Source organism: Staurois parvus, unplaced genomic scaffold (genome assembly GCF_062004578.1).
Source record: "Staurois parvus isolate SC_StPar_1 unplaced genomic scaffold, SC_StPar_1.0 ptg000151l, whole genome shotgun sequence".
NCBI lineage: Eukaryota > Metazoa > Chordata > Amphibia > Anura > Ranidae > Staurois > Staurois parvus.
In genome coordinates, this window is record NW_028317947.1 from 4215187 (window position 1) to 4240824 (window position 25638).

The window sequence follows — 25638 nt, forward strand, 5'->3', positions numbered from 1 at the left end:
TCAAATGAATGAAAGCAAAGAAGAAAAAAAAATGTTAAGGGTTAAGTTCACCATTGGGAACATGTTACATGTTCCTGCTATCCCCCTCCCTGTGACAGCAGGCTGAGGATCTTCGCCCACACAGCCGCATCATTCCCCTTCAGAGTTCTGTGAAAGAATAAACTACAACTACCAACAGCCTAGGCGGCGTGTAGTTCCCAATTAACTACCCGGGAGCTCTAGGTAAATGATTCTTCCTGTCATGTGTAACTAGTTAAAAAAAAAAGTGCATTTGCTATATATATATATACACACACACACACACACACACACACACACAGTCAGGTCCATAAATATTGGGACATGGACAATTCTTACATTTTTGGCTCTATACACCACCACAATGGATTTGAAATGAAAAGAACAAGATGTGCTTTAACTGCAGACTGTCAGCTTTAATTTGAGGGTATTTACATCCAAATCAGGTGAACGGTGTAGGAATTACAACGGTTTGCATGTATGCCTCCCACTTGTTAAGGGACCAAAAGTAATGGGACAATTGGCTTCTCAGCTGTTCCATGGCCAGGTGTGTGTTATTCCTTCATTATCTCAATTACAATGAGCAGATAAAAGGCCCAGAGTTCATTTCAAGTGTGCTATTTGCATTTGGAATCTGTTGCTGTCAACTCTCAAGATGAGATCCAAAGAGCTGTCACTGTCAGTGAAGCAAGCCATCATTAGGCTGAAAAAACAAAACAAACCCATCAGAGAGATAGCAAAAACATTAGGCGTGGCCAAAACAACTGTCTGGAACATTCTTAAAAAGAAGGAACGCACCGGTGAGCTCAGCGACACCAAAAGACCCGGAAGACCACGGAAAACAACTGTGGTGGATGAGCAAAGAATTCTTTCCCTGGTGAAGAAAACACCCTTCACAACACTTGGCCAGATCAAGAACACTCTCCAGGAGGTAGGTGTATGTGTGTCAAAGTCAACAATCAAGAGAAGACTTCACCAGAGTGAATACAGAGGGTTCACCACAAGATGGAAACTATTGGTGAGCCTCAAAAACAGGAAGGCCAGATTAGAGTTTGCCAAATGACATCTAAAAAAGCCTTCACAGTTCTGGAACAACATCCTATGGACAGATGAGACCAAGATCAACTTGTACCAGAGTGATGGGAAGAGAAGAGTATGGAGAAGGAAAGGAACTGCTCATGATCCTAAGCATACCACCTCATCAGTGAAGCATGGTGGTGGTAGTGTCAATGCGTGGGCATGTATGGCTGCCAATGGAACTGGTTCTCTTGTATTTATTGATGATGTGACTGCTGACAAAAGCAGCAGGATGAATTCTGAAGTGTTTCGGGCAATATTATCTGCTCATATTCAGCCAAATGCTTCACAACTCATTAGACGCCGCTTCACAGTGCAGATGGACAATGACCCAAAGCAGACTGCAAGAGCAACCAAAGAGTTTTTTAAGGGAAAGAAGTGGAATGTTCTGCAATGGCCAAGTCAATCACCTGACCTGAATCCGCTTGAGCATGCATTTCACTTGCTGAAGACAAAACTGAAGGGAAAATGCCCCAAGAACAAGCAGGAACTGAAGACAGTTGCAGTAGAGGCCTGGCAGAGCATCACCAGGGATGAAACCCAGCGTCTGGTGATGTCTATGCGTTCCACACTTCAGGCTGTAATTGACTGCAAAGGATTTGCAACCAAGTATTAAAAAGTGAAAGTCTGATTTATGATTATTATTCTGTCCCATTACTTTTGGTCCCTTAACAAGTGGGAGGCACATATGCAAACTGTTGTAATTCCTACACCGTTCACCTGATTTGGATGTAAATACCCTCAAATTAAAGCTGACAGTCTGCAGTTAAAGCACATCTTGTTCCTTTCATTTCAAATCCATTGTGGTGGTGTATAGAGCCAAAAATTATAGAATTGTGTCAATGTCCCAATATTTATGGACCTGACTGTATATATTTAATTTTTTTAAAAGGTGAACTTATCCTTTAAGGCCCAATTAGTAATATAATAAGTGGTTAAATTGGAATGCTTTTTTTTTTTCTTGTAATATTGCTTTTGCTGATGTGCATGCAGAGCAAAGGTCACCTCTTTGATCTACAGATGAACGAACAAGTAAATTTCTGAGAAAAATGTATTGCAATACTCACTGACATTTGCAAACTATTAGCAAGTGTCATTTTACACAGAAGGGGCTGCATTGTGATAGGCAAGTCTGCTGTGTCTATGATACATAGCAAGTTTCAACTGTCAAAAGAAAAGCCAGGATTTAAAAGAGCAGGGCATGTGAGATACACCTTTAGATATGTTGAAGTTTTTTGGGAGGAGAAGATAGATCCCTTCTCCTGGGTTTTTATATATATTAAAAATATGTATTTTATGTCACTATATATATATATATATATATATATATATATATATATATATATATATAAATATATATATAAATAAATAAATAAACTCAGGAGAGAGGATCCATCTTCTCCTCCCAAAAAACTTCATTAAAAAAAATAAAATATATATACTTTAAATTTTTTTTTTTAATGACTTTTTTTGGGAGAAGATGGATCCTCTCTCCTGAGTTTTTATACTAAAAAAAAGTAAAATATATATATATTTTTAATATATAAAAACTCAGAGGATCCATCTTCTCCCAAAAAAATTAAAATATATATTTTTTATTAAGTTTTTTGGGAGGAGAAGGTGGATCCTCTGAGTTTTTAGATTAAAAAAAATATATTTTTAATATATATAAAATCTCAGGAGAGAGGATCCATCTTCTCCCAAAAAACTTCATTAAAAAAAATCAAATATATTTTATTTTTTTTTTAAGTTTTTTGGGAGGAGAAGATGGATCCTCTGAGTTTTTATATTAAAAAAAGTAAAAAAAAATACATATTTTTAATATGTATAAAAACTCAGGAGAGAGGATCCATCTTCTAAAAAACTTCAGAAAAAAATAAAATATATATTTTAATTTTTTTTTTCATCTTTTTAAATCATACTTAGGTGGATGCAACATCGATCCCTCGCTAGCGCTGAGTGATCAGACACCGCTAATCATTCAGTTCTTGGTATTCAGCGAGCAGAGAACCAGTGGCTGCTAGCCAGCGGCTCTTTGCTCTGCGTCTCCAGAGCTTGCTGGAGAGCTGGGCTGTGGAGGGGGCAGGAGCGGCAGGCTCAGTCTCTCAGTGGCTTGTTGAGAGGTTGAGTCAGGTGCCGGTCCAGGCTCCAGGGTGGAGTGACTTCAACTGACAGCAAGGCTGGGCCTGTCAGAAAAAAACCGTGGTAGTCAGTCAAAACCTTGTCTACTGCTACAGGGTGGCAGGACTGCGCAAAATCACGTATATATGATTTTGCATTTCTGGGTATGGGGTTGCATGCGCCACCAGTGGTGGCTTTAGATGTCGATCAATGGGTCCCAGCAGAGAAATACACAGCAGCATGTTTCCCTAGTAAAACACTCAGGTAACCCTTCAATTACCCCAGATGTTAACCCCTTTCTGCCCTGTTTTGTTTTTGTTTTGTTTTTTTAATTAGCACTGATCACTGTATTAGTGTCATTGGGATGTTAGTGGCAGTTCGTCAGTTCAGCCCCCAGTGTCTGCATGCCCACTGCAGTCCCGCTTTAAGTTGTTGATCACTGCCATTACTAGTATAATTTTTTTTTTTTTTAATTCCAGTAAATTTAATTTATGTATAGCGTTGCATGACCGCGCAATTGTCAGTTAAAGTAACATAGTGCCGTATTGCAAAAAATGGCCTGGTCAGGAAGGGGTGTAAATCCTCTGGAGGGCAAGTGGTTCAGGAAGAACACTACTGGATAAAGAAATGAGGTAAACCACTGGACAGAAGTCTCCCCCTAAATGTACAATGGCTTTGGGGCAAAGAATAAGTGTCAGGGTTCACCCATCTCCCTAATGAAGGGCAGAAAAACATTGGATTTGGAACCTATCAGGGAACAGTACTGGTAAAAGATGCAAGTTGTTCTTCCAGAATAAGGCTGGCCATACATGGGTCGATTTCCAAAAGATTTTTTGTTCGAAAATCGGACCCAAGACTAATTGACCAATTTTCGCTCTGTTGGCGGGGCAATGGCATCGGCCTATTTTCGTGGTTCCTCCCCATTTTATCAGGCATGTTGGAAAATTCGTGAAAAACAACTGATTTTCAAAATAATTGGTGGCACCATCGGATTACAGAACAAATTACATTTTTGATCGAAAAATCATTTGGAATTCAACCCATGTATGGCCTGCTTAAGAATGAAAGAAACCAAGTCAAAACAGCCCAAGGAAGTCTGATAACTGGCAACTCTCAGTAGCTTACCCCCCCAAGAAGCCTACAAGATATGGCTTCAGATGAGGTCTACCAGCCTTTGGCTCAGAGGTCTACCTGCCTTAGACCTTCGAGTCAAAGGCGGATTGGCTCGGAGGTCTGTCAGCCTTAGATCTCTGAGCCAAAGGCTGATAAGCTCAAAGGCTGGTAGACCTCTGAGCCAATCCGCCTTTGGCTCAGAGGTCTAAGGCTAACCAGCCTTAGACCTCCGAGCCAAAGGCTGATTGGCTCAGGGGTCTACCAGCCTTAGATCTCTGAGCCAAAGGCTGATTGGCTCAGGGGTCTACCAGCCTTAGATCTCTGAGCCAAAGGCTGATTGGCTCAGGGGTCTACCAGCCTTAGATCTCTGAGCCAAAGGCTGATTGGCTCAGGGGTCTACCAGCCTTTGGCTCAGAGCTGCCAAGTCACAGACAAGGATACTGCGGTGAGAAAGTTATGGAGGCGCGCATGTTGCCACTGTTGCTATTTGATCCATACAAACCTGCAAGATTGCAGTGACACCCTCATAGGATCAGGCTGAGGATGAAGCCAGGAGAGTTCCAAGGATGCCCCAGATTCCACAAGCTAAAGATAGCATGCCTGTAGAGTACATCCAGATACAACTGTAAACAACCACAGCAGAGCAAAACAAGGCTCCAGCGCTGTGACAGAGGTTGAGGAGACATAATAGTCAGGTCAGTAGGGAGCCCCCAAGTTCTGATCCCTTTAAAAAGGCTACCAACAAATCACCTTCTTTGGGAACTGAGCCCAGGACATGCAGACTGCAGTGCCACCAAGCTCCTACTGACGTACTGCATACTGAACAGAGATCAAGAAGGAAGGACTAACCAGACAAAAGAAAAAAAGAGATTAGACAAACTGGCCAACCCTGGAACCCTGCTGCAGAGTGATTCTGTGTAAGGCAGCCCACGTATTGCATCAGCCAGCTCCCATCCTCTCCGCCTGTCAAGAGTGCTTCAGAGCACCGGCAGAAGTGATGGTACACAAACCCAAAGTAAACATGGCTGCTGAGGCTTCTGTTCACGTAGGCTGCAAAACTGCTGCTTCAATTACGAGCCAGCCTGAGTGAGTGGAGTGCAGGAGGCCACACCAATGGGCTACCAGGTCACCTAGACTCCTAGTAAGAGCCATGAATTCCTGGTGGTCTCAGGTCAGCACAGACTGCCTAGAAATAGGTTCACGCTGCCATCAGGAACCACCAAAGCATTTTACACACCTACGAGCACAGCCAGATGGGACAGACCTGCCCCAGCTAGTCCCTAAAGCAGGGGTGTCAAACTAGCGGCCCTCCATCTGTTGCGTAAACTACAAGTCCCATGAGGCATTGCAAGATTAAGAGTTACAAGCATGACTTCCAAAGGTAGAGGCATGATGAGACTTGTAGTTTTGCAACAGCTGGGAGGGCAGCCAGTTTGACACCTCTGCCCTAAAGCATCAGCGCCGCAGTATGCGCCATAACCTGGGACACCAGGGCCATGGCAAACCCACACAAAGCACTTGCAGAACATACAGAACACGGAGAATAAAAAATACCCAGAACCGGGTGTGATGGCTGCATTAATTTTTTTTCCCAGATGTGATCCTGCCAGTAACACACTTCCAATCCTAGGGTGAAAACAGTCACACTACAGAATCTGTGGAACAGCATCGTTACCCTCGGACAGGACTACAGAGCTTCTACCCACTCTCCCCTTATCAATAACATAGGAGACCAAAGCTACTTTTTTTTTCCCTCAATCTTGCCATCCAGTTGGGTGCCGTGGTCCAAGAGCTCACCCACGCTCTGCTTAGCATTTACCCCTGGTTCAAATATATGTGGCTGTGTGGGCCTCATTTTGCGCAGGCACGAGAGCCCATTCATTTGAATGGACTCCCCTGCCCCGGGACACGCAGAGAAGTTCCTGCACTCCTTCTGAAAACGCAGCCCGCAAGGGAACCTCGGCTCCCAGTACGGTTGCATTTTCCAGTGCTGGCGGCGTGCCATTAGAACTAATGGCACCCACCCGCGGGTCCACATTCCTCTTTGCGGGTGGTGCGGCTGCACGGATTTTCGTACAGATGTGAACCTAGCCTTAAGCTGGGAAGATAGACCACACACACCTATGACGTTCCAGGCCTCCAGGTGATTTATCAGGCAAGCAGATATTAGCACTCCTGGCAACAACTCCCCTTGACAGGGCTTAATGATGGAGACCTGGAGATCTCCAATCACTTGATTCCTGGATCATCATAGGTGTGGGGTCTTTTTGGTTTGAACTTTAACCCCTTGACGCCGAGCAGCCGCATATGTGCGTGCAATTAGAAATTACATATGTGCTGAAAGCGTGCGCCCTGCGAGCTCCCAGCACATATGTCCGCAACTCCCGGAAAAGTCTCGATCTCCCCTTTCGATCGGGACCTTTTCCGATCAAATGACCGCAAATCATGACGGTCACATGACCCTAAAACCCCTCCCGGCTAAAGGGCCGGGAGGAGCCAGCGCCAAGAGGTTAAAGTCTGCAGAAATGAGAACGCTGATGAGGCATAAGTGACCATGTGATTCAACTTGCTGACAACCAAAATATCACTTTGGGTGATTAAAGTGATTGTAAACCTCAGACATGAAATATGAACAAAGCATATGCCTCTGTAATGTGTACTTGTCTCAGTTAAGAGCACTACGTGTAATTTCTGTTTCCTGCTATCATTAATCACTTCTAACATGTTTTCCTGACACCAAGAGAAAAAAGGAGATAGAGGAGAGACCTCCAGCAGAATGACAGCCTCAGCTCTGTTCCTGTGAGCTATGTAAAGGGGTGCATTTCTCTTCCCTCCAATCAGCTCTCAGTGCTCTCCCCACTAAGCTCTGCAGAGTGTAACCAGCTATCTGCCCCTTTTTTCTGAACTCTCAGACAAGGTTTATAAATTCAGTACTTTGAACGGATGTACAGAAGACTGCAGATAAACAGATACAACTTATGTAGGAGGATTTGCTGTTTCTTCTCTGTGTATCACCTGAGGCCAGTCACTTCATTGGGTATATGTGAGGGTTTACAACCACATTAACCACTTCCAGTCCGGACACTTTCACCTCCTTCCAGCTCAGGCCAATTTTCAGCTTTCAGTGCTATCGCACTTTGAATGACAATTGCGCAGTCATACAACACTGTACTCATATGAATTTTTTAGCATTTTTTGAGACAGATAAAACTTCATTTTGGTGGTATTTATGCACAACTGGGATTTTTATTTTTTTTGCTATAAATGAAAAAGTCCAAAAATTTTGAAAAAAAAGTGTTTTTCTTATAAAATTTTTGCAAATAAATAATCTTTCTTCATAAATCTTGGCCAAAATGTATTCAGTTATCTTTTTAGTAAAAAGAAAAAAAAAACCCAAATTAGTTTATAACCAAAAATTATAATTTTTCTAAACTTTTTTTTTACATTTTTAGTTAATTTTTTTTAGATTATTAATGTCTTAACATATCGTCACCCTAGCAGTACAGAGTCACCATAGTGACTCTGTACTATTAGTGGGGGGTTATGAATTATTATTTTGTTTTTTACACACTGATTGCTTTTACACTCATAAAGGCTGTAAAAGCAATAATTTCTCCTCTCCAGCTGCATTCTTGCAGCCACTGAGAAATACTGTGAGAGCTGTGATTGGTCACAGCTTGTCACATGGTAGAAGGCTGTTGTGAATAGCCTTGTAGCTTGTGATCTCTGTGATCATTCACAACTTTCACTAGTAGTAAGCAATGATGTCAGGAAGTGACATCTTGCTTACTACTATTCATGTGATCACTGATTGGCCAATCAGTGATCATATGATCGGGACTTCACACAGAGGTCCAGACACAGCGGGCACCAGATCGGGGGTGATGAAGATTTTTTTTTTTTTTTTTTTACACGGATTGTTGTGAATAGCCTTGTACCATGTGATCACTGTGATCATTCACAACTTTCACTAGTAGTAAGCAATGATGTCAAAAGTGACATCTTGCTTACTACTCTGGCCAATCAGTGATCACATGATTGGGACCTCACAGAGAGGTCCTGTACAATGATTGGTGTTCTGCTGTGCCCTCCGGACGCAGCAGGCTTTGGCTTGCGGTGCTGCGCACTCCCAGGGAGCGTGCACAAGCATGGAATTGGGAAGGACGTGTATAAACAGCCACTCGCCCCTGCACTGCTCCCGTCTGGCCGTTTATATACATGGGCCGGATGGGAAGTGGTTAAAAGCAAAAATGGTGTCCTGACCTGAAAGCTCACATGCCTGATGAAGGGGTCCTGCGAGACTTCGAAACGTTGCCTTGCTGTAACTATGTGATCGTTCATTAAATCTTTTGGACCCATATTAGTGATCCTCGGTGTGCTGGTGACAGTATCCCTTGCTGATCTGAAGGCTGGGCACCTACTGTAGGTTCTAATTAGCAAATATAAAAGAGTTTTAATATTACAATATTTTATTGTAGAAAGTATAGTACAGTGGAATAGAAGTTTTTTTTTTTTTTGTGCAGACTGATGGGGGGTGGGGCCAGTTTCTTCAGTGAACTGTATACATTCTGTATCAATTCATTTCCAAATGGCCCTGGAGAAGGTACACTTCAGATACGTGGCTGATCCAGTCTGTAGCACAGTCGTCATTACATAGGAGAAGGCCTCTATATGGCTGTGATTGAACTCCACTAACAAATGTCCTCTGCTCCATCAGTGGAATGTCTCCACTGCACATGTAAACACGGCTGCTGGATCATATGCCACATAGATCTGCTCCATTCCCAGGGCAAAGGGAACCGAACACACACAGAGGAGTCTGAGGTAGTGGAGATTTCAATGCCCAGATGCAGGTGTCATGGTGGTCCCTCACTGGACTCCTCGGGAGAAATTTGTTCAGAATAAAGTTCAGTAAAGAGAGCTGGTAGCCAGTACTGGGGGTCTCCGTCCGCCTGCAGATCCAGCCATGCCAAGCCTTCCTTCAGTAAATGTTCCTAAACGGTGACAACAGTGAGATCACATGAACACGGAAATAGCCGAATCATTCATATTCAGAAATCATTCTAAAATTCATAGGATAGAGATACACACATTTGTTTTCTGTAGTTCAAATGCAAGCTGAAAACACAGCGAGAATACAGAGTCACTTGCATGGCACCTTCTCTGCTTATAAAATGTCTTGTATTAATTTCAATGAATGGATGATGGTATATTGTGATGTTCATCTGCTCCTCCTCTCCATCTTGTCCAATCAGAGAATGCCTTGTATTCATTGAGGAAAAAAAAATGATATTGTGATGGTAAATGAATACAAGGAATTCTCTGATTAGACAAGGTGGAGAGGAGGAGCAGATGAACATCACAATATCTTTTTTTTTTTCCAATGTATACAAGGCATTCTCTGATTGGACAAGGTGAAGAGGAGGGGCAGATGAACATCACAATATCTTTTTTTTTCATCTGCCCCTCCTCTCCACCTTGTCCAATCAGAGAATGCCTTGTATTCAATGAAAAAAAAAAAGATATTGTGATGCTCATCAATGAATACAAGGAATTCTCCGATTGGACAAGGTGGAGAGGAGGGGCAGAAGAACATCACAATATCTTTTTTTTTTTCCAATGAATACAAGGAATTTTCTGATTGGACAAGGTGGAGAGAAGGGGCAAATGAACATCACAAGATCTTTTTTTTTCAATGAATACAAGACATTCTCTGATTGGACAAGGTGGAGAGGAGGGGCAGATACTGTGATGTTCATCAATGAATACAAGGCATTCTCTGATTGGACAAGGTGGAGAGGAGGGGAAGATGAACATCACAATATCTTTTTTTTTCAATGAATACAAGGCATTCTCTGATTGGACAAGGTGGAGAGGAGGGACAGATACTGTGATGTTCATCAATGAATACAAGGCATTCTCTGACAAGGACAAGGAGAGGAGGGGAAGATGGGAAAAAAAAAAAACGATATTATGATGTTCATTGGCCTCTCCTCTCCACCTTGTCCAATCAGAGAATGCCTTGTATTCATTGAAATAAAAAAAAGCTATTGTGATGTTCATCTGCCCCTCCTCTCTACCTTGTTTAATCAGAGAATGCCTTGTATTCATTGATGAACATCACAGTATCTTTTTTTTTTCAATGACTACAAGGCATTCTCTGATTGGACAAGGTGGAGAGGAGGGGAAGATGGGGAAAAAAAAAAAAAAGAAAAGATATTCTGATGTTCATCTGCCCCTCCTCTCTACATTGTCAAATCAGAGAATGCCTTGTATTCATTGATGAACATCACAATATCTTTTTTTTTTTAAATGAATACAAGGCATTCTCTGGTTGGACAAGGTGCAGAGGAGGGGCAATCAGAGAATGCCTTGTATTCATTGAAAAAAAAAAAAGTACAAGACGTTTTCTGAATGGAGGAGGTGCCAGGCAAGCAATTTCTTAAGAGATTTGGCGACGCAAACTGTGAGCTGCATTCTCTGAACCTGGAAGTGCTTTCTATTGAGACAGTAGTATACTCAGATTCTGAGAAGTGTCATATATAAAACCTCGTGCTGGAAGGTCACATTTCAGGCTAAACCCTACAGATGACAGTGGGGGGGGATACAGCCATGCAAATAGCTGCATAATGCAGGCCAGATTGCCCCTTTCATTTATAGAAAAAAAGGGTGTGTAGAGACGGGGGGTCATGGCAGAGACTGGGGGGTCATGGCAGAGACTGGGGGGTCATGGCAGAGACTGGGGGGTCATGGCAGAGACAGGGGGGGTCATGGCAGAGACGGGGGGGTCATGGCAGAGACGGGGGGGGTCATGGCAGAGACTGGGGGGTCATAGCAGAGACTGGGGGGTCATAGCAGAGACTGGGGGGTCATAGCAGAGACTGGGGGGTCATAGCAGAGACTGGGGGGTCATAGCAGAGACTGGGGGTCATGGCTGTAGATTAGGAGAGCTCCCTGCAACTAACAGTCGCTCAGGTCTGCAAAGTGCTAGAAAGCAGAGTGTAGTCAGTGAAGGTCAGAGAAGTGAAGTGCGCTGAGAGCTGTCAAAGCGATCTGCTATGGAGCCTTATGCTCCAGTCTGAACACTGAGTGACGAGTGACAACATGGACTGAGTGACACCAGCAGTAATGCAGGATTTGGGGGAAATGAATGCTCTGCAGGTAACTGGCACAGTACACAAGGCCTGGAAAGCACCACAATGCACAGTTCATTGGTTAATGTTTCACTAAAGACAAAACTTTTTTCTACGTTTCAGACAGTGGAGAGGGATTAGAACCCCTGCTGTCAGGAGATTCCCCTTCTCTTTTTGTCCTGTTTCTCATTATCACCAAAAGTGAAAGTAACAGAAAATTCCAAAAATTTTGGGTTGTCCCCAGAGCAGTAATAGAGGGGAAATCTTCCCATGGGGACACTAGTCCTGATGACAACCAGGGTTTCCTCACTTTGCTGGGATCTCCACTCACCTCCTGTTTGGCTATGGTACAGAAAGTGAAGGGCGATCTCCATGTGAGGGGAGGACTGACCCTCCCTAAGACTACTTTCACACTGACCCGCCGTAAAAACACATAGGCATTTTTACTGCGCTTTCTAGGCGGTGTTTTTAAAGAAACGTGACTTAAAAACTCCACCAAAACCGCTTCTCAGAGAGGTTTTTTGAGGCGCTTTTCAGGCAATTTCTATTGATTTCAATGGGAAGAGGCATCTTTGGGTCATTTTTTTTTTTTTTTTTTTTTAACTCCCCAAACATGCCCCAAAGATGCTGCAAGCAGGGTTTTTTACATCATACCACAAATGCAACGCCTCAGTGAGAAAACATACAGTGAGGAACAGAAGTATTTGAACACCCTGCGATTTTGCAAGTTCTCCCACTTAGAAATCATGGAGGGGTCTGAAATTCACATTGTAGGTGCATTCCCACTCTGAGAGACAGAGTAAAAAAAAAATTCAGGAGATCACATTGTATGATTTGTAAAGAATGTATTTGTCTTGCACTGCTGAACAGAAGTATTTGAACACCTGAGAAAATCAGTGTTAATATTTGGTACAGAAGCCTTTGTTTGCAATTACAGAGGTCAAACGTTTCCTGTAGTTCTTGACCAGGTTTGCACTGCAACAGGGATTTTGGCCCACTCCTCCACACAGATCTCCTCTAGATCTGTCAGGTTTCGGGGCTGTCGCTGAGCAACACGGAGTTTCAGCTCCCTCCAAAGATGTTCTATTGGATTTAGGTCTGGAGACTGGCTAGGCCACTCCAGAACCTTGATATGCTTCTTACGGAGCCACTCCTTGGTTATCCTGGCTGTGTGCTTCAGGTCGTTGTCATGTTGGAAGACCCAGCCACGACCCATCTTCAATGCTCTGACTGAGGGAAGGAGGTTGTTGCTCAAAATCTCACAATAAATGGCCCCATTCATCCTCTCCTTAATACAGTGCAGTCGTCCTGTCCCCTTCGCAGAAAAGCCCCCCCAAAGCATGATGTTACCACCCCCATGCTTCACAGTATGGATGGTGTTCTTGGGATGGAACTCTTCCTTTTTCCTCCAAACACGACGAGTGAAGTTCAGACCAAAAAGTTCTACTTTGGTCTCATCTGACCACATGACTTTCTCCCATGCCTCCTCTGGATCATCCAGATGGTCATTGGCAAACTTCAGATGCGCCTGGACATGTGATGACTTGAGCAGGGGAACCTTCCGTGCAATGCATGATTTGAAACCATGACGGCGTAGTGTTCTACCGAGAGTGAGCTTTGAAACTGTGGTCCCAGCTCTCTTCATGTCGTTGACCAGCTCCTCCCTTGTAGTTCTGGGCTGATTCCTCACCTTTCTTATCATCAGTGATACCCCAGAAGGTGAGATCTTGCATGTAGCCCCAGTCTGAGGGAGACTGACAGTCGTCTTTAGCCTCTTCCATTTTCTAACAATTGCTCCAACAGTTGATCTATTTTCACCAAGCTGCTTGGCAATTGCCCCGTAGCCCTTTCCAGCCTTGTGGAGGTCCACAAATTTGTCTCTGGTGTCTTGACAGCTATTTAGTCTTGCCCATGGTAGTAGTTGGCGCCTGACTGACTGTGGGGTGGACAGGCGTCTTTAAAGAGCTCAGACAGGTGCTACTAAGTTAGATTAATGAGTGGAGTAGAGGTGGACTTTTTAAAGGCACAGTAACAGGTCTTTGAGAGCCAGAATTCTTGCTGTCTCTTAGGTGTTCAAATACTTATGTTCAGCAGTGCAAGACAAATAAATTCTTTGAAAATCATACAATGTGATTTCCTGAATGTTTTTTAAACTTCTGTCTCTCAGAGTGGGAATGCACCTACAATGTAAATTTCAGACCCCTCCATGATTTCTAAGTGGGAGAACTTGCAAAATCGCAGGGTGTTCAAATACTTCTGTTCCTCACTGTACATAGATATACATTCACATACACAGGGAAGCAGTTCTCTTGAGCTTTTCAGGCGCTTTTTTTTTTTTTTTTTAACACAAAAACGCTTGAAAAACTCCTCAGTGTGAAAGCAGTCTAACTATTCAAAATGAGAAAAAAAAGAAGGTTTGCCTTTAGTTCTACTTCTTGAAGGGCCAATTCACGGTATAGAAACGCAGTCCAGATGCGTTTCCATATGCGCATTATTGACGCGTTCCAGTGCGTTTTCGATGCATTCCAGTTCATTTTTTCCCCAAGTTAAATAGGGACGTGCGATTTACCACGTTCCAGTACAGTCCTGCGCAGAAAAAACGCAGCCTGTTCTTTTTTCTGCACCCAAAACGCACTGGAGCTGCAAGCGCTGATGTGAACCATCACATTGACAACTATATAACCTACTTTCTGTGTGTTTTGGATGCAGAAAAAAAAGCAACTGAAACGCATGTAGTGTGAACTGGCCCCAAGTCTAGGTGTGAGAATGTGTGTAAATTGCTTTCATTTCTGCACCCTATGGCAAACCACACTGCTATTAATTCTTAATGGCACCATCACTCACCTGAAAATGCAGTTTTGATGCGGGAAATCACATTCACAAAGTACCATTTGATTTCCCTGCGGCAGCAATTTTAAAAGGTGCAGAGTCTTTTTCCTGTGTTTCCTGCAGTTACAGAAGCCCATTAAATGAATGGACTGCTGTGCCTGCCCAAACGCAAGCCGCACCATTGGCACAGGTGTGAACCTAGTCTGGATCACCTAGCCTAGGGGACAAAACCTGTCAGACCAAAGACTGCAATACTTTCCAGCTCATAGAATCAATGTACTAAGAACCAGTGCCAATGACTGCCTCCACTACACCTCCCTATCACTAGTATGTGACAGGTACACTTCAGTACAGGTCTGGGGATGCACACTCACCAGCACATGCTTTGCCCTTTCTTTCTCCCAATTCAGACTTGATTGTATTTCGCCAACTGTCACATAGCCCTTTTTCTGCAAGAAAAGATATGAATGGTGATTTATCAGGTAGCACTGAAATCAGGCATTTATTTATCACTGTCTGCATGGAGTGCGCATGTTCCCCTGCTATTATGTGGGTTTCCTTCTAGGAGGCAATAGTCTCCTCTGGAACAAGGACCAATACAATACACGTGCTTGTATCTACGGTGTAAAGCAGTGCATAATGCATCAGTGCTATATAAATATATAACAAAGTACAATAAAAGTGGAACAACACTGCATTGGAGACCCACAAATCAAAAACACTTTCATTCATTTTTACTATTCAACGCAAACTCACCCATCCATCCATCCAGGGATCCATGCTTTATTTTGTTGGTAAATCATTTAAAAAAAAAAAAAAAACAACCACCCCCTAGCATTTCTGGCTGTGGCTATCTTAACCACTTCCCGTCAAACCCATGCACATAAACAGGAGCAGTGCCAAAGCTGGTGGCCATTTATAAATGGCCCCCACATTCACTGTCTGTGCGTGCTCCCCAGGAGTGAGCGGCACCGCGATCTGGTGCCCGCTGTGGGTGGACCTCTGGGTGAGGTTCCGTTCATGTGATCACTGATTGGCCAATCAGTGATCACATGAATAGTAGTAAGCAAGATGTCACTTCCTGACATTATTGCTTACTACTAGTGAAATCTGTGAATGATCAGAGGTCACATGGTACAAGGCTATTTAGCACTGATTAGTGTCATTGAGATGTCAGTGGCAGTTAGTCAGTTCACCCCCCCAGTGTCAGCATGCCCACTGCAGTCCCGCTTTAAGTTGTTGATCACTGCCATTACTAGTATACATTTTTTTTTTTTTAAACCACCTCCCGTCCGGCCGTTGTATATAAGCAGCCGGACGGTGGCAGTGCAGGGTTGGGTGGCTGTTTATAAATGGCCTCCCCGCACCCTGCTTGTGCACGCTCCCTGGGAGCGCACAGCACTGCAATCCAATGCCCGCTGTGTCCTCCGGAGACAGTGGAACACCGATCGTCGGACGGGACCTCTGTGCGAGGTCCCGATCATGTGGTCACTGATTGGCCAATCAGTGATCACATGAATAGTAGTAAGCAAGATGTCACTTCCTGACATCATTACTTATTACTTGTGAAATCTGTGAATGATCACAGAGGTCACATGGTACAGGGCTATTCACAACAGCCTTGTACCATGTGACAAGCTGTGACCAATCACAGCTCGCACAGTATTTCTCATTGGCTGCAAGAATGCAGCCAGAGAGAAGGAGAAATTATTGCTTTTACAGCTTTTATGCGTGTAAAAGCAATCCGTGTAAAAAAAAAAAATCTTCATCACCCCCCACAAGTAGTACAGTGTCACTGTGGTGACACTGTATTGCTAGGGTGACAGTATGTTAAAAATAAATATAAAAAAATAAAATAAAAATGTAAAAAAAAAAAAAATTAAAATGATAATTTTTGGTTAGAAACTAATTTGGGTTTTTTTTTTTTACTAAAAAGATAGATGAATACATTTTGGCCAAGATTTATGAAGAAAGATTATTTATTTGCAAAATTTTATAAGAAGAAAATGTTTGGACTTTTGCATCTATATAGCAAAAAATAAAAATCCCAGTGGTGAATAAATACCACCAAAATAAAACTTTTATCTGTCTCAAAAAAATTCATATGGGTACAGTGTTGCATGACCGCGCAATTGTCATTCAAAGTGTGATAGCACTGAAAGCTGAAAATGGGCCTGGACAGGAAGGGGGTGAAAGTGTCCGGATTTGAAGTGGTTAAGTAAGGGTGGATGATTCATGTAGCAATTACTTCCTGGAATCCATCTGCCTTTAGATCAGGCATGCAGGTAGGAGGGTATGCTTAGCTAAGAAAACCACACTTGTCCTCCTGAAGGCATCTGGGATGTGTGACATCATTTACCTAGACATGGAAACCAGGAAGTGACTGAAGAAATGGTATTGAAGAAAAAAAAAAAAAGTTTTAGACAAGTAAACATGATATACTTATGGTAGCAGCATAAGGATTAAAAATAGTCAATGTTGGCAAACAGAAATTCCACTTTAACCAGTTTATGGACAGGTAGTTGCTGTAGGCAAAGCAACGTACAGGTATGTCACTGCCTGCTTCCAGGTTCAGGCGCACGCACCCCCCACCGCCGTCACCCGCTGTGATTGTATACAATGGGAGCCTATCAGCAAGTACCAGCAAATGAGTCACGGCTGGGACCTGCTGATCGGCTGTGTACAGTCACAGCCCAGAGCTCTGTGTTGGTAAGCAACAAAGAGCTCTGTACAGAGGGAGCGATCTGTCAGTTTCTCATCCCTCCAAATCATTTAGTAAAAGCAGCACACTTTACACACATTAAAAGTTAGTTAAATAGTTAGGCACACATTTAACCCCTTGATTGCCATAGATGGTAACACCTTTCCAGTCATTGTCATTAGTACAGTGACAGTTTATAGTATTATCACTGATGGCAGCATCGATGCCAGTGTCATTTAGCGCCAGATTGTCCGCACGCTCCCCCAGTTCAACTATAAGTCACTGATCACCGCCATTAGCAGTATATAATAATAATAATAAAAAAAAAAAAAATCCAGTAGATATCCCATAGGCACTATAGCTTTCACACAAACCAATCAATCTACACTTACTGGGATTTTTTTTTTTTTTTAACCAAAAGACATGTAGCAGATACATTTTGGCCAAAATTTATGAAGAAATTTTATTTTATTTTTTTATATTGGATATGTTTTATTGCATAAAGTAAAAAATATTGTTTTGTTTTTTTCTCAGATTTCTTGGTCTTTTTTTTGTGTGCAAAAAATAAAAAACACACAGTGGTGAGCAGGGGCGGACTGACCATTTGGAAACTCGGGCACTGACCGAGGGCCCGGGGTCAGTAGGGGGCCCCATGAGATGCCCTTGATACCTTTTTCATAGGCTTTTTTGAGGTTGGGCAAGGACACAGGGGCCCCATGATCCCCTATTGCCGGGGGGCCCCATGAGTTGTCAGTCCGCCCCTGGTGGTGAGCAAATATCACCAAAAGAAAGCTCTATTTGTGTGAAAAAATATAATTTTGTTGGGGTACAAAGTTGCATGACTGTGCAATTACCAGTTAAAGTAGCACAGTGCGGTATAGCAAAAAAATGGCCTGGATGTGATGGGGGTAAAACCTTCCAGAGCTAAAGTGGTTAATGAAACCACATTAAAGTGGTTGTAAAGCAAAAAGGTTTTTAACAAAGCATTCTATGCATTTTTGTAAAAAATCTTCTGTGTATTGCTCTTCTCCCAGCATCTCCCTATACTTACCTTAGCCTGATCTTGGTCCAGCACTGTGCAAGAGAGCAATGGCTCTCTCCTTTCTTTCCATCATTGGCTCAGAGACAGCAGCGAGAGCAATTGTCTCCCTCTGCTGTCAATCAAAGCCAATGAGGAAAGAGCAGGGGTGGGGCCAAGTTGCCGTGTGAGTCAGCTTGAGAGTAAACCTGCACGAGTACCCCCCTACCAAGCAGCTTGGTATGGGGGCACTCGGTGAGGAGGAGAAACCAGAAGCACCAACGTGAGACCCAAGAAGACGGGGTTCAGGGCTGTTCTGTACGAAACGATTTAAAAAAAAAATACAAATGGTAGACTTACAATCACTTTAAAAACTATTTTAAACTGAGATGAAAAAAAAATTACACTCCCCCCCCAAAAGATTTAATTAAAAAACATAGAATAAGGATATTCAATGACAGTGTAAAGAGTAAATATCTGATCCACGGTAAGCCTGGGTTCACACTGATGCAGTGCGGAATTCTCAGCGGTTTATGTGCGAATTCCGCACTGCATCAGAATTGCACCCCGTTCATGCGAACCAGTACAGGTGTGTATATTAACAACACCCCGAAATCGGTCTGCAAACGCGGTGCAATGTGCAGAATCGGTTCACATGGGTGTGACTACCCATGCAATTTGATTCTAGTGTGGACAAAAAATGGGTCCTGCACCTTTTTGGTGCGAATGCGGTGCGATTTGATCCATACAAAATGTATGGCTCAAATTGCACTGCACAGAATACGCATGTGATTTGCACAGGAGTGCAGTGCGGTTCCTCTGCGAATGACATGAGATGTTCCACAACGAACAAGTGTGAACCCAGGCTTAAAGAGCAGTTTTGTGATATGTATACTCTTTAGAATGTGGCACCTGCCGGCAGAACTCAGTGGCCATTTCAAGGTAGTATGAAGCATGACGTATCATGTGACAGCTCTTCTCCTCCTATCCATTAGAATGAATGGGGTTTACCTTGATTTAGAGTCCCAAAGCAAGCAAAGTATATTTGTAAAGAGCTCAGCTCTGCTTGAAAAATATGCCAGAGGATATTCTTTGGAAAGCGGTGTGATGGTCACAGTTAAGCCATACCGCTGCCCTAGAAATGTGCACCTAAGAAACTGAAAGGAAACTAAAAAGACAGAGACCCTCTAGAGAGGCCGTTTGTTTTGCAAATGTTGCAAGCACAGGATTCCTGCCAGTATGAAGGTGTACTTTAGTCTATGGATGTTGATATTTACTAATATATATAGGTAAAGTTGATCCAGAGAATATCCGATTGCCTCTCGGGGATCAGGAAGGAATTTTTTTTCCCAGCAGGAGCAAATTGGATCATACTTTGCTGTTTTTTTTACCTTCCTCTGGATCAACTGTGGGTATAGGATTATAACTTTTTATTTTTTATGGTTGAACTGGATGGACTTTTGTCTTTAAGCCAGACTATGTAATTATGTATTAATGTGATATTTTGTTAAATGCAATGTTTAGGACAGCAATGGGCAAACTACGGCCCGCGGGCCGTATACGGCCCGGTGGACCTTTTAATCCGGCCCGCGGAGCTAGGCTCCCGCTAGGCTCCTCTCACAGTCCGCCCTGAAGACCGGTGTAGCATGAAAATCTGTCTCCTATGAGGATCTGTCCCCCTCAACGTATCTGCGCATGTGCCGGAGATCGCCGATCGGCTGCTAATGCCTGAAACTGGCACATGCGCAGATACGTCGAGGGGGACAGATCCTCATAGGAGACAGATTTTCATGCTACACTGGAACGGCGCGGGAACACGGGCAAAGGTAAGTGAATTGACACAGGGGGGACTTAATATGGGGGATGAATTAATATGGGGGATGAATTACTATGGGGGATGAATTACTATATGGGGGATGAATTACTATAGGGGGGATGAATTACTATAGGGGGGATGAATTACTATATGGGGGATGAATTACTATATGGGGGATTAATTACTATGCTTACTATGGGGGAATATTACTATACTTACTATGGATGACACATACACATCATTCATCTACTCTTGGTCCGGCCCCCAGGTCCAATATATGAACCCATTGCGGCCCTCAAGTCAAAAAGTTTGCCCACCCCTGGTTTAGGAGCTGCTTCACACTGTATAAACGCAGTCCAGATGCGTTTCTACATGCACGTTTTTGCTGCATTCTGGTGCATTTTTGACGCATTCCAGTTCATTTTTTCCTATTTCTGCAATTTAAATTGGGATGTGCGGTTTTTATGCATTTTACCGCGTTCCAGTGCAGTTCTGTGCAGAAAAAATGCAGCATGTTCTGCTTTTTTTTATTCTGCAACCAGAACACACTGAAACTACAAGCACTGATGTGAACTCTGACATTGACAACCATATAACCTACTTTCTGTGTGATTTGGATGCAGAAAAAAAAACACTGAAAACGCATGGAGTGTGAACTGGCCCTTAAAGTTTGTTAGCGATTGTACTTTAAATGTTACTATACGTCTGCAGGTTCCGGGTAACATTTCAGTTTCAATCAGCCAGCTAAGACAGGGGTGCTCAATCTGTCACCTTTGAATCCCTCTGATGTGGCCCTCCACCTCAAACTGGATGCAGGAGTTTCAGAAAGTACACCACACCAGGAAGATATAATAGAAGTCTATGGCAAAGAACAGCTAACCCCCCAAGGAAAGCCGCAGGTGCACTGCATCCACGATGCGGGTAAACTGCAGTGCAGTGCATCAGTGTGAAAGCAGCATTATAGGGGGCTCAGGACAGTAAGGGCTCATTTACATTGGCAGAGCAAAGTAAAACCACATAGTTGAGATGTGTTTTTACCCCCCACACACCCCCTCAAACCACTGGTGTAGTGTTGGGAGGGTGCAATGGCGACCCCAACCTTTGCTCCCAGGGGTCATGTGGCCTCCGTCACATACTATTTTACACTTGGACAGGAGGAGTGGCGGGGGTGGCATTTACAAGAACTGATTCTCTCCATTATTGTCTTGCGACTACTGAAAGCCAGCTTCTCCTCCTCTCCCTCCCATCGGCATTCAGCAGGAGGAAAATGTTTATTATGCAATTCAAAAAAAAATTGAAAATTCTGATTTAACTTCATTGTGGCCCACATCCAGTTACCAAATCACTTAATTGGCCCTTGCTCTTCAAAAGGTTGACCATCCCTGAGCGAACATGTGTGCAGGGTGAACAAAGTAGAGCTAATGGGTTAAAAAAAACCCCAAACATCAGCAAGATCTTGCTTGCTCCCTGGGTATTTCTCTACTGTTCATACGCTCAATATTCTACCAAAGCATTGCTGAACATGCTGCTATATCCCTCCACCAATCCACTAAAAAGTGGTAGAATGAGCAGAGGGGAGAATAGGCGACATCACTTTTCCTAGAAAGTTGACAGTTCATTGTAAAACAGGTAAATGAACTCTGGTGCACAGCAGCCAGGAGTTTGTTTACACGCCAGAGCTGCCACTAACAGAATACTTTAGTCAGCAGCAGTGAAAGAGTTAACCCTCCAAAGGGTAGAGCAATGAGAACTGGTATTACAGACTAAAGTGCATCTAAAGCCATTTTCACACGGTTTGGCCACAGCGCGGGTGTATCCATGGTTTTCGTATGGTTAACGGCGGTTTCCTACAGACTCTTTTGGTTGCGTGTTTTTGGCGCATTTTCTGAAAGCAAACCAACGATGCAGCTAGCAGGACTTTTGGTGCGCTTTCAGAAAATATGCCAGAAACACCAGACATAATAGAAAGTCTATGGGAACTGGGATAATCGCACAAAAACCACAGGGACACCCATGCTGCAGTCAAACCGCAGGGCAGCAATGTGAAACCACCTTAAAGCCCAAACTTATGTCACCAGAGCAGGACATGAGGAAGGGATCCTCTAATACGCACACTTGTTTTGGTGACAACTCTTTATAAATGAGAGAACTTCCCTCATTTATATCATGTTGTGTCTATGGGACAGGAATGAAAATGGGATAACAATAGCAGAACAAAAACAGACAAGGGCTTACCCTTCCTTACTTACCTTTCTCAGGACCTAATCAATCATTGAACTTGAATAAGAATGCAACCAGTGAAGTCTCAAAAGTCAAAACTTCAACCCTTGCATGTTTGCTCCATGTCATTAACTCACCAGGTACTGAAGAAAGTATTAGGATGACAATCCTGGGGCTAGCCTGTTAAAAAGTCAGCAATTGTAGCTGCCATATTGTCACGTTCCAGTCAGTTTAACCACTTGCCTCCCAGGCACTTTTACCCCTTTCCCGCCCAGGCCAATTTTCAGCTTTCAGCGCGTGCACACTTTGAATGACAATTGCGCGGTAATGCAACACTGTACCCATATAACATTGTTTCTTTCTTTTGGTGGTATTTAATAACCACTGGGTGTTTTATTTTTTGCACTATAAGCAAAAGAAGAGCAAAAAAAAATTTGAAAAGAAAAGTTTTTCTTTGTTTCTATTATAAAATTTTGCAAACAGGTAATTTTTATCCTTCACTGATGTGCGTTGATGAGGCTGCACTGATAGGCACTGGTGAGGTGGCATGGATAGGCAGCACTGATGGGCAGATAGGTGGCAATGACGGGGTGCAACTGCTGGGCGGCACTGATCATCAGTGCCCTAATGATCAGTGCCGATCCGTTCTATGACAATTGCCGGTTATCGGCAGTACTTTCCTGTGACAGCATGAGGCGAGTGCTGCAAATAACCGGCAACTGTATTTACTCGTATCTGCTGTGTCATTGGACACAGCTGATCATGTGGTAAAAGGCCGCTGTGATTGGCCTTTTACCTCATCATGTGATCAGCTGTGTCCATAGAACACAGCGATCATGGAGATCGCTGGGGGCGTGTGGGAGGGCACATTCTGGGAGGACGTCATAATGCCCTCCCAGAACTGGACAACCATGCTGTGGATGTCATTCGGCTATAGCACGGTTGGCAAGAGGTTAAACACAAGCAACCACTCGCCATCCATAGGCTGTTTATAAACAGTCTGGACTTCAAATGGTTAAAACAAGCTCAGGGCTGCTGCTTGCACTTTTTTTCAGCCAGTGACCAGCTTTTCAGTTAAAGTGGTTACATTTACCACACTGCGAAGTGTAGTTTGGCATCTATGTACTCTATGCAATCCCATTGTTTATATTTTACAAAACAATTGGGTGTTATATGTTGCTTGTGTACTCAAATTCATTTTAGCGCATTTTTTTTTTTTTCACTGAAAAAGGTGTTTGATAATCAATTGCACAAATACTGTGCAAAATTTTAACTAGCACCATTTTATTATACAGGGCCTCTTCCAGAAAATACATAACTGTCTGGGGGGGGGGGAGTTTAGTAATTTTCTAGCAAAAAAAATAAATTTTGTGTGTGTAAGTAGAAAATTAGTGCCAGACACAAAGTGGTTAAAAAGGACAGTTCATTTTTCACACTTCCAAGGTCTGCTTAGGCTCAGTTTACATTACTGAGACCTGAAGATCGCGCACCTTTGCCAGACAGCTTCCTGCCAATTTGCCGGTGACTTGAGTATGACTTTGCTGCAACTTGATGGGCGACTTTGTCATACGACTTTGCCTGGGTAATCTTCATGTAATGCTGGATCCAAATCATATCAATATAGGATGAAGATCCAACACAGAGGAAACTTCCATTCAACTCTAAAGTCGGATAGAAATCGCCTTGAAGTAGTACAGGAATCTTTTCTAAAGTCAGAGCGACTTCAGTAGAGCCAATTAAGACAGCTCTCATTGACTGACATGGGATGTCACATTTCACGTGACTTCGTGTTTCACAAGTTGAATCCCAAGTCGCGGCAGTGTGAACCGAGCCTAATTGATTACGTGATCACAAAGTATTGTTTCTAAACAAACATTTCTCTGCCATAGAGCCCTGTTCTGTAAAATATTACAAGCTGCAAGCCAAAGACATTCATTTGTACTAACCTCTGCCAGCTGTAGTACCACGGTGTGATCCATGTTCAGCTCGGCAGGAACCGACTGCACCAGGTAAGATCCACCCACAGGGATGATGCCAAAACCACTACCTAGGACTTTGAGTTTTTTGATTGCTCTGATGATATCATCTCTGAAATAAGAAAGTATGCCAATGACTCTGCTGTATTGACTGCTTAGGGCTCTCTGAAAGAGGGAGGGAGGATGCTTACTGACTGACGTCCTGAGTGAGTTTCCCTCTTCCCTTCAGAACTTGCTGGTGCAATTCAGCTAGTGTGATCAAACCTAGGAACAAAGAAACACACAGACTAAACGTTTTCAATAAACAAAGGATAGAGCTATAACAATCTGACAGACGCCAGCTTTTATTCTCCAACCTGAACAGGTAAATCACAGCTGGAATGTGATTGGTCTCCATGGGCAGTTCATTCTTCCTGTATTCTAACCTGATCAGGCAAAATGACAGCTGGAATCTGATTGGTTGTGATGGGCAATGCAATTGTTCTTGCTTTGATAAATCATTCCTTCTGGATTCTCTACAAAGGTGGAAAGCAGCAGCATTGCTACCTATCTGGCTTCCAAACTGTTATTCTTCACGTGTTAGGAAAGCCAACGAAAGCTAACAATTATATATTTGAAAAAAAAACCACAACATAAAACAAAGTGAATGAAATTACGAAACCCAGGACCCTGCATTCACTATATCCGGTCTCCCCGGACCCCGCATTCACTATATCCGGTCTCCCCGGACCCCGCATTCACTATATCCGGTCTCCCCGGACCCCGCATTCACTATATCCGGTCTCCCCGGACCCCGCATTCACTATATCCGCTCTCCCCGGACCCCGCATTCACTATATCCGCTCTCCCCGGACCCCGCATTCACTATATCCGCTCTCCCCGGACCCCGCATTCACTATATCCGCTCTCCCCGGACCCCGCATTCACTATATCCGCTCTCCCCGGACCCCGCATTCACTATATCCGGTCTCCCCGGACCCCGCATTCACTATATCCGGTCTCCCCGGACCCCGCATTCACTATATCCGGTCTCCCCGGACCCCGCATTCACTATATCCGCTCTCCCCGGACCCCGCATTCACTATATCCGCTCTCCCCGGACCCCGCATTCACTATATCCGGTCTCCCCGGACCCCGCATTCACTATATCCGGTCTCCCCGGACCCCGCATTCACTATATCCGGTCTCCCCGGACCCCGCATTCACTATATCCGGTCTCCCCGGACCCCGCATTCACTATATCCGGTCTCCCCGGACCCCGCATTCACTATATCCGGTCTCCCCGGACCCCGCATTCACTATATCCGGTCTCCCCGGACCCCGCATTCACTATATCCGGTCTCCCCGGACCCCGCATTCACTATATCCGGTCTCCCCGGACCCCGCATTCACTATATCCGGTCTCCCCGGACCCCGCATTCACTATATCCGGTCTCCCCGGACCCCGCATTCACTATATCCGGTCTCCCCGGACCCCGCATTCACTATATCCGCTCTCCCCGGACCCCGCATTCACTATATCCGCTCTCCCCGGACCCCGCATTCACTATATCCGCTCTCCCCGGACCCCGCATTCACTATATCCGCTCTCCCCGGACCCCGCATTCACTATATCC

The 25638-nt window shown here is 43.8% G+C and overlaps 1 protein-coding gene across 1 annotated transcript in view; it reads right to left on the reverse strand.

The window, feature by feature from the left end:
- Positions 1-8780: 8780 nt before the first annotated feature.
- SNF8 (SNF8 subunit of ESCRT-II) overlaps positions 8781-25638 on the reverse strand; it is a 42788-nt gene continuing 25930 nt past the window's right edge. The window contains exons 5-8 of the mRNA XM_089674366.1: positions 24214-24286; positions 23993-24134; positions 14666-14740; positions 8781-9323 (exon numbers count right to left, since the gene is read on the reverse strand). Of these exons, the coding sequence (XP_089530492.1) occupies positions 9186-9323; positions 14666-14740; positions 23993-24134; positions 24214-24286 (428 nt within the window). The 3' untranslated portion in view covers positions 8781-9185. The remainder of the gene's footprint in view (positions 9324-14665; positions 14741-23992; positions 24135-24213; positions 24287-25638) is intronic.